At 31.0% G+C, this 9,850-nt stretch overlaps 1 protein-coding gene across 2 annotated transcripts in view; it reads right to left on the bottom strand.

Moving 5' to 3' along the window:
- Positions 1 to 305: 305 nt before the first annotated feature.
- The window catches only part of LOC111046048 (chitin synthase chs-2), a 79,612-nt gene continuing 70,067 nt past the window's right edge, over positions 306 to 9,850 (bottom strand). The window contains exons 21-23 of one of the 2 annotated variants that reach the window (XM_039423632.1): positions 6,768 to 6,935; positions 5,343 to 5,595; positions 306 to 1,996 (exon numbers count right to left, since the gene is read on the bottom strand). In XM_039423632.1, coding sequence (XP_039279566.1) covers positions 1,704 to 1,996; positions 5,343 to 5,595; positions 6,768 to 6,935 — 714 coding nt within the window. In that variant the 3' untranslated portion in view covers positions 306 to 1,703. The remainder of the gene's footprint in view (positions 1,997 to 5,342; positions 5,596 to 6,767; positions 6,936 to 9,850) is intronic. The other variant, XM_039423630.1, reaches the window with a different exon arrangement.

The following is a 9,850-nucleotide window of genomic DNA, read 5'->3' as shown; positions in this document are numbered from 1 at the left end:
GCTATACCTATAGGCTATCAAAACCATTATTTACGATCAGGAGATGGCGGTTTGAATACTGTACTCTTTTTACTGGAGTACTGCACTCAGGAATGGATTTGTTTTTATCCAGATAAGAGTTTGCTGATAAAATACTTATTTCCGTTGAATAAGTGAAGGATCAAAATATAGTTTAATTGTAATATTCCAATGCCCGTATAGATTCTCGGTTTAAACTAAGAAATGTCAGCTATTCGTATAAATAACTCCAATTTTATTAAGAAATGAAGAACCTGTGATAGTTTGTGAGAATAAAAAAATACATATTACAAAAATTATTGCTTTATTCTTTCAAAAAAGTTCTGGAAAGAATTATGCAAATACGTGATGCTTTAAAAACATTATAATTGAGACAATAATCACATAAATAGTTAGAAAAAAGGTAATTTATTATACAATATAATCTCTTGATCATTCATATCACAAAGTTGGGTAATTTTCTGTCAATTGAGCAATATATCGTATCATTATATTTTTGAATAATTATTAGTTGTTCTAATAATATTTTCATACCTCTTATTTTAAATACGATGTACACAATAATTGGAACAGCTATAATATAATATTATATATAAATGAGAAATTGGGAATTGTGTTCTAGAAACGATGAACAGAGAAAAACTTCGGAAAAGAATACCGTACCTAATTACATTCTCCACTGTTCATCAATCAATAAATTGCAGAAGAACAGTTACTTTATTCGCAATGTTAGTTACAATCCACTTCAAATTAAAAAAAAATGGTGTTAATAAACTCAGTAACTGTAACCAACTAACGGAGAAATCTTTATATAATTGGTACAAAACTATTGAAAAATGTTACCGGTACACAGAGTACCTACTGAAACACTAAGTATCAATAAAAAGAGTTAGGCTATCTGATACTGAAGAAAATAATATGAATATTACAAAAAATAATGCTTTATTCAGTGATAGTTGAACAAGTGATACTTCAGTAAGCAGATTAGTTAATAATCAGGAACTAATTCAAAAAATAAAAAATATTATTATATTGAAGAAGTACGAAAAAATGTATAATCTGCATATTTTATTATCGTACGGTACTCATTCGTTATTTGTTTCATTGTTCACATAAAAATATTTCTATTTATTTGAATATTCTTAGATAGGAATATTTCATTACATGTTTCATTCTTTACTAATAAACTTTGAGACGACAAATCCAGTTTTCAATCATTGATCAATTCGAGTATGATAATTGATGAATGTTGATAATGAACAATTTCATCAAAATTTCAACTCATTAACAAGAATTTTTAATGGCTGGAAGAAAAACTGTAATTTGAATCCGTCAACTCTTTTTTGGAATATTCCAATCATCGTCAACTCATTTTCAAATGGATGCCGAGTAAATTGTTGCAACTTCAAAAAATCATTAGAGTCAATCATCAGAAATTTTAAATACTGTAGCTTTAATTAGTAGCTAATAATCAGTCAGCTTATGTCGATTGATGCTGTGTAAATTGTCACATCAACAACACTTTGAATTGCTTGGAGAAAACGGCCAATTCAAATAAACCAAATGGCTGACTATTGTTGTTAAGTAATTTGTTGCACGAATCCCATTAGCGCAGTATTTAGAATCATGGCTGATGACTAATTTGTTGCAACATCGAAACACTTGAGTATCGATTGGGTGACGAATCACATATGGCTGTTGCTAGTCCGTTCGAGCTCAGCCCAGTTGCGGGCGACAGACTGCAGCCGAAGCGAGCTGGTGTCGTCCTCTCCGTGCTCATAGGCGGGGTTCGGATGACCCTCAAACAGGTCCTTGACGCTCATTCCGGCGTTGGAGACGCGTGGGTTGCGCGCGTGTGCTGCGCCCAGCGTCTGCATCTGCGACTTGCGTCTCTCCGCTTGCAGAGAGCGCCGGCGCACCTCCAATGCTTCGCGCACCTCACGGCGCATCGTCAGTTTGCGCCCCAGCACTGGTGTACCTGCATACATTGTAACAATGCACAGTGATCAGTGCCAGAAAATATATTTCATTTCAATAGGTGAAAGTGAAATATAATTGTGACCCGTTGAAGCATATTATAAATCTTTGCTTCCAACAGGGGTATTTTCCAGATGAAATGAAAATAGCTACAGTTATTCCTCTCTATAAGGGTGGTAGTAGGACTGAACTTGGTAACTATCGTCCTATCTCCCTACTCTCAAGTATATCCAAAGTAATTGAAAAGTGTGTAAAGTCGAGGCTGGTATCCTATTTGGAAAAACACAACATTTTATTCAGTAATCAATATGGATTTCGGAAAGGTATGAGTACATCCGATGCAATTTTTAGAGTAACAAGAGAAATTTTGAGCAAATTAGATAATGGGGACAAATGCTTAGGAATATTTCTGGATTTACAAAAAGCATTTGACACAATTGACCATAGAATTCTAATGGATAAAATGGAAGCAATAGGAATAAGAGGTATTGCATTGTCATTCTTTGAGTCATATTTAAATTGTAGAAGACAAAAAGTTAGGCTTGATAAAAAGACAAGTGGACTATTAAATGTGAATATTGGAGTTCCACAAGGAACAGTGCTTGGGCCAGTTTTGTTCTTAATATACATAAATGATTTATTAAATATAAATCTAGGGAATTGTTCCTTGTACTCTTTTGCGGATGACATAGTTGCTATAGTTTGGGGGAAACTTGGCCAATCACCTTCCAGAGAGCTAATAAATGCTTTAATGTTCCTGGTTAAAGAATAGTCTCCTACATTTGAATATTCAAAAAACTAGATTTCTTCCCTTTTCATTGTCGTCCTCTGGATTGCCTCCAGATAATACTGACTGTAAACTAGTATCACATAATATAAATTGTGCCAGTCCATACAACAGCTGTGGATGTCCTACATTAGAGAAAGAAAATGAAATAAAATATTTAGGTGTAGTATTGGATGTACATTTACGGTGGAGCTCGCACATTTCATACATCTGTTCAAAACTTAGAAAATTAATTTATAAATTCGTTCAATTAAGGAATGTCCTTCCTATCTATCATTAAGAATGGTATTCTTGGCACTGATACAGTCAATTATCTGCTATGGTATTGTATCCTGGGGAAGTTGTGGGAGTTCAATTTTGCAACCTCTCATAATTCTTTATAAACGAATAATAAAAATATGTTTAAAGAGACCCATAAGATATCCAACCGAAGTATTGTATAGAGAATTTGGCGTTTTTAGTGTTGATGCCCTATTTGAAATAAATCTTTTGAAGTTTGTGTATTTAAGACGTTCAGAGTTTCCAGTTATGGATGAACATGTATATTCCACTCGTCGAAATCTTGCTAATAAATTAAAAGAACCCTTCACAAGAAGTAGAGTGGCCTCCTTACATGCTTTTGCTAAGGGACCACGACTTTTCAATAAACTGCAATCAGATATATCAGATGCACCCAGTTACAATTTGTTTAAGAATAGACTTAATCGCTTCTATGAAGAAAAACGTTTAATAGAGGTGTAATATTATTTACATTTTTTTGCTGTCTTCATTCAAATGTAATTTATTGTTAAAGATTCGTAATCCCATCTTGTGAAAAGCACCCTGATTATTGTATAAAATTTACTTTATTGTTTGATACCTCAAAATTGTTATTGTATTATAATTAAGTTGACTCAACTAGAAAGCGAGACATCCCTCATCGCAGGTTTAGCCTAAAGAGGGATGCACTGTGGTTTTTTCTGTTACATGCTTAATATTATTATCTATGTTCAATTATTATGCTTAAGGTATGTATTTGTATTACCAATTGTAATGTTCAACCATTATGTTTAATGTATGTATTTGTATTACCAATTATTGTAAAAATGCAGTGAAATAAACGAATTATTATTATTATTATATATAATTATTTCATTCACACATGCAAAAAATCAAAACAATGATTGGGAGAGAAACAACAGAATTAATCAAAACTATTTCTCTGCCGAATTTAAATAGTTGATGATCCACTCTGAATAAGGTTATGGTACCAATTATTATAATTTCTTGTGATAATACTTCAACCCAATATAACCTATATACTTGAGTATTTATAATAGGTGAGTAAAATTGGGTATTATGACGAGGCGGAACATATGAAAGGATCTCTCTGTCAATAAAAGCCGTAAGCATGAATTAATAATTTCATATGATGCAATATAGAAACAGAGAGTAGAGATAAAGATTGGCATAACAAACTTTATCACTATATTGAGATTCACTTTGAACTACCTACCATGAGTGAGAATATTGGTGTTATTATTTATAATGGATGCTGAATTCAAATTGAATCTCACTAGAGCTGAGTTGCACAAAACATTGCACATCAACATGGTTTCATCTGTACTAGTTCTAAATTATTTCAAACCGGAACTCACTTCATGATTGTAATTAATATATCAACTGAACGTGATTATGAATACTCCACATCATGTTGAAAGAGGAGGATGTTTTAATTACCACAATTACATTCTTTTATGAATGTCAAATGAGTTGAATAAAAATCAATCAATTGCCAAAGACAAGAATTACAACAAGTAAAGGCCACGTCATAGAATTCATAATCATTATTAACTACTTACTTGTACATACAAAATTCCATCTTTGAAATTATTCGTATAAACGAAATATTAATTGTTATGGAATATTCAATTTTGTTATAAAAACAGTTTCTGATTACAAAATCCTTAATTTGAAATCTCTAACAGATAAGTTTGTAATGCTCAAAGTTAATTGATTGTAGAATGTAATTATTATTGCACAAGCCTTGAAACTCACGTACTGGATTTATACAGACAATATCATTTATTTGGTTCAATCGATTACTTGTATTGTGAGAATGAATTGCAGAATAACTAGAAAATGGGATCAGATTGGTTTTTACAGATAATTATATTCGAATGTAAAAATACAGGATAAGCACATAATTCATTTCAAGTTGTATGAATAGAAGTTTACAATGCGTAAGAGGTGGATCATTATACATGCATTTTTACAATTCCCCTACAATATGGGCCTAATTCTGAAATGAAAACAAAGAATGAGCATTTTCACAATTTCGCATGAAGCATTATGACAGCATAGGAATAAGAATCTGTAAGTTGCCTACAGAGCTCAAATATTGTGCTAGCATTGTTCAATTCAAGAAATTACTATTAAATTGGCTTGTTGCAAGACCATTTTATAGTTTGAACGATTTTTTATAGTACTTGAAGGAATGTATTTGGTGATTATGTTTTGTTTACTGCTGTGACTGTCATTTGCCCAATTGCCAATGTTGGTTAAGGACCTAATAACGTACCAGCAGCCTCTTCGCCGTCCTCCATCTTCATCTGTAGGAATCGTTTGCGGAAGGCGACGTCTAGCGTGCCAATGGTGCGCGTCTTGTGTCGCTGCTTCTCCAGGTTGTAGATGGTCCTGCGACGTCCGACGCGGTCGCCACTCGAGCCCGAGTCGTTGTCGTAGTCACCGTTGATGCCCTTCAGTCGCTGCAAGTGTCGCACTATGTCCACCGCCTGCTTGTCCAGCAGCTTGTCCTGCGACATGTCCTCAACCTGCGCACACAATTACTTGCCTTCAAATACTGATTACATGACAGCTTTCTATTCGTTGAATAATAATAATGGAATATTAATAAGTCTTCCAACACAATTACTTGCCATCAAATATTAATTGCATTAGTCAGCCAGCACAATTACCTGCCATCAAATATTAATTGCATGACAGCTTTCTATTTAGATTTTCGTTGAATAATTGTGATTCATACATCCTCCAATACAGTCGTATTGACGGAGTCTATGTATTCATGTGATTATTATATGACCAATAAAATTCTATTCTATGGATAAAATAATTATTCATTTTAGTACCTTATATAAGAGTGTTACAGGCTGGCACCTAAATGCACTCATAAAAACAATCAAAATATTACAACAAATCAAAATTAGATGGCAATTCAAAATAAAAAATAGCCACAACGAATACGACTAAGCGTACTAATTAAATATGTAAATCACATCTCCTTTATGATAGATAGATAAAATCTGTTTTCAACTCCATTTAGATTTGAAAATATCTAGTCATAAGGATAAATTAAATTGAATTCGTATTGCATTATTTCTTATTTTTTGAATGAGAAATATCAGTAATTTATTTACTAGTTCATTGAACTGCAATTCTCAGAATTTTTATTCAACGTGAGAAGACTTCTATTCAGTAATTGGAATTGAAAAACTTTCACTTAATATTCACAATAACGATCCATACTACTAGTAGAAAAATAATTATTATATTTATTTGATTTGAAGAGACTAACATTAGATATAAATTACTTGCTAGTTAAAAGTAATTGAAAGTTATCAACAGTAATAAATTACTTGTACCCTTTTATTCGAAGACTCAGCCAGTATCGGCCAATTATGCCATTATACAATGTTCAAAACCATAACAGGCTATTCATTTCCTTAAATATCAATCAATTCCAATAATATTCGTAGATTCGTAATAACATCAGAGAACGTGAAACATTTTGCATAATTGGAAGAACAAAAATGACGAAGACACATCAGATAGAATAGGCCTATCCATGAAGAATCCAACTTTAAACTCCTTTGAAATTCCAATAATCTACATATGAACTTAAACTATATCAGTATTTCAAAATAAATTTATCTCATATGAAAGGAATTTAAAAAGATAAGAGAGAAGTAGTATATTTTTCTCTCACCTTCTTACTAAAACACCAGTTGAGCTCAGTCGAAGCGAGAATGTGAGAGATGGTTCCAAATCGATGGAACAACATAGCAGTGAACTGGATCACCAAAATCAGCGCAAAGAAGAACACAAACACCAATCCGATAGGCTCCAATTGAAGATATTCCTTACTGATCAATACCTAGAGTGGAAAAATTAAAAAATGTTACATAAGAATTGATTTTAAAGTCATTTAAAATAATATAATAATACTTGATTAAGGCACTCTTACAACGTCTAAAATGAAGTTTTAAAAATTATTTATTGAAACAATACAATTACTATGCATATTGTATTGATGGTCAATTGAAAAAATCGATTGTGGATGGGTTTGAATTTATAAACAAACGCATAAATTACTAATTGATACCGTATTGAATAAGCAATAACATAAGATTCTATTTTCCTGCTATTCAGAAACAATACTGATCAATCAATTTTTCTCAAATATTAATGAAGAATAAATGTTTCAAATATTTTCCATACAAATTTACGTTGGTTAATTCAACAAATTATCACAATTTATTGTGATATGACCTCACATTTACTCAATTCTCTCATGCAAATATATCTAGGAAACTATATATTTTATTGTTGAACTATCAGACTTGATAAAAGATAAATACTCATTCATCAATAATTGTAATGAAATTCATAGCATGAGAATTTTTCGATTTGATCAACAGTCTGAAGCAGAAAAAATGCAGTACACCTAATGTAATCTATTGAATCTCCAAACACATCGATTCTCCCGAATAATTGAACTAATTGAGAGTGCAATATATTGAAAAACAATCTTCATGAATAATACAATAAGGATTTATTTTTACTCTACAACTCCAAGTTTGTGATGAATCAATAAAATTTTAACATTTCAACAAGCAATCAAGAAATAGGTTTATGGCAAGCGCTTTAACAAAATCATTCACAATAAAAAAACATTCTCGTAAGCTATTTACTAACCATCTAGATCAGCTCTGAACTCACATTCAGCTTGTGCAGCTTGCAAAGAAATTTGAAGCGATTCATTCATATTGAACATGAGATGTACAATAATTATAATTAAACTTGCGTGTATGAGTAAGAATTTACATAAGAATATTGGAAAGTATATATAATTTGTCAAGAATAGAGTGAAAATTGACTAATAATTAATAATAATATATGAACGCATGTAGTATTAATATTAAGTATTGCAAAGATAAAAATTATTATTGTATATTGTCAACATTGTACTTTTAATAAACATATAAACACCCAGACACATGCAAGTTATAAACACATAAATGGTAGAAAGGTTTATAGATTAAAAACATGGATGTTAATACCTCCATTTCAATACTTTATAGTTTTTAATTGAGATTTTCTGTTATTGAAATAAGTCTTTTAAAATATATCGCGTTAGCACTGCAAGAATGTAGAGTATTGAAACAATTATTAGGAATAAGATTTAGCTTTGGTAACTGAAAGACTCATGCTTTTTTAACGTAGAGGAAATCCATGCGTGAATGGATTCAGCTTCTCTATTATTCAAGGAAGGAAAATCTCTCAGGATTGAATGTGATAATGAAATGAACTGATGGTTTACATAATTTAGAATAATACAGTTGAATGAGAAGGGAGTTGACTACAATCCATTCAATTGTAGTGTTTGTCGATATCATAAACCATATCATAAATAATAGTATAAAATAATAACTCTTGATATTTCTCAAGCTTAGAAGATGCGTATTTTTATTTATTCATGGAGTTTGGATTCGCAGTCTGTTGAAACAATATTGAAATGTAGGCCTACCCTCATTTCAGTAGAAACATAATAATGTTAAAGTGTGGAATATCTTCTAACAGAGTGTGTTTTCCGAATTGTGCAATTTTACTAGTTAAAATAACATACAGTTATTCGGAAATAAATGAATATATATATTTCAAACAATTCAATAAGATCGGAAGTCAAGAGTGTATAAATAACAAAATGAATGTTGTATAATATGACTGTGTTTTACAACTCAAGTTTCAGGCCTTTGTGATGATATAAGGAAGCTTATCAGCAATCGAGTTCCGACTATAATGAAAGGTGAATGAGGGATGATGATATTTATTATTTGATGAAAGTTTGAGAGTGAAATACTTAATTGATTTATTGATATGATGACAAAATGAGCTACTTATGTTGATAAGTTGGTTGTTGAGAAAGATAAAATGAATACTTGGAAATATCTCAATTTTTCCTTCACACAAAAACTTATTGCTAAGATTTTAATAATTATCGACAATTTATATAATTTATTCACAATTTTGATAAGTATGAACAATCAATGTATGAATTTACAGGAGGTTGAATTTATCTGCGTGCATTGAAGAACGATATGAAGTTTTGTATGATAATTCTTCAAATGTACAAAATTATCATTAGCTACATAGTATAATAAAAATCTAACTTTACACTACAGAAATAAAATACCGTACATGCTTTCTCAAAGTTACTTTCTATCAAGTTATTGAATTGAAATCTCTACATCAAAAACCCCAGTTAGTTTCTATCTATACCATCAACGGTTTCTAGGAAAGGAATTCTTTTTGTTGAGGAGGATTTTCAATATTTATTGATCTCTCTCAATTTACTTTTATTTGATAGAATAGAAATAAATGTTTCATGCTTTATTTTTCTCGTGTCATTGGAGTTTTCAAACATTAGATATCTGTGTTGTCCAACATATTATGTAACGATTTACCATCTTTAATGATTATATATTGATGCAATATATTTCCATCCTATGATAGAGAACAAACAAGAACTTACAAGTTATTGTAATCAATAACTTACATTTTACATATGATTGATTGATTTATGTTATTTGGAAAGGATGGATTGATGTCTTATTTATTTAAAACGTATCTTAGACTATTCAAAGCGGACTATTTCCACTTTAAATTACTGACAAGGTACGACCTAGCTCTCTCTATACATTGTATAATATACAATGCAAAGATTATGAACAGATAACTTGGTGAATAAGTTTAAAGAAAGTTACTTTGAGAACTAAACTTGCACTTTAT

This window comes from Nilaparvata lugens, chromosome 3 (genome assembly GCF_014356525.2).
Source record: "Nilaparvata lugens isolate BPH chromosome 3, ASM1435652v1, whole genome shotgun sequence".
Lineage (NCBI taxonomy): Eukaryota > Metazoa > Arthropoda > Insecta > Hemiptera > Delphacidae > Nilaparvata > Nilaparvata lugens.
This window is presented reverse-complemented; position numbering and strand designations above follow the sequence as displayed.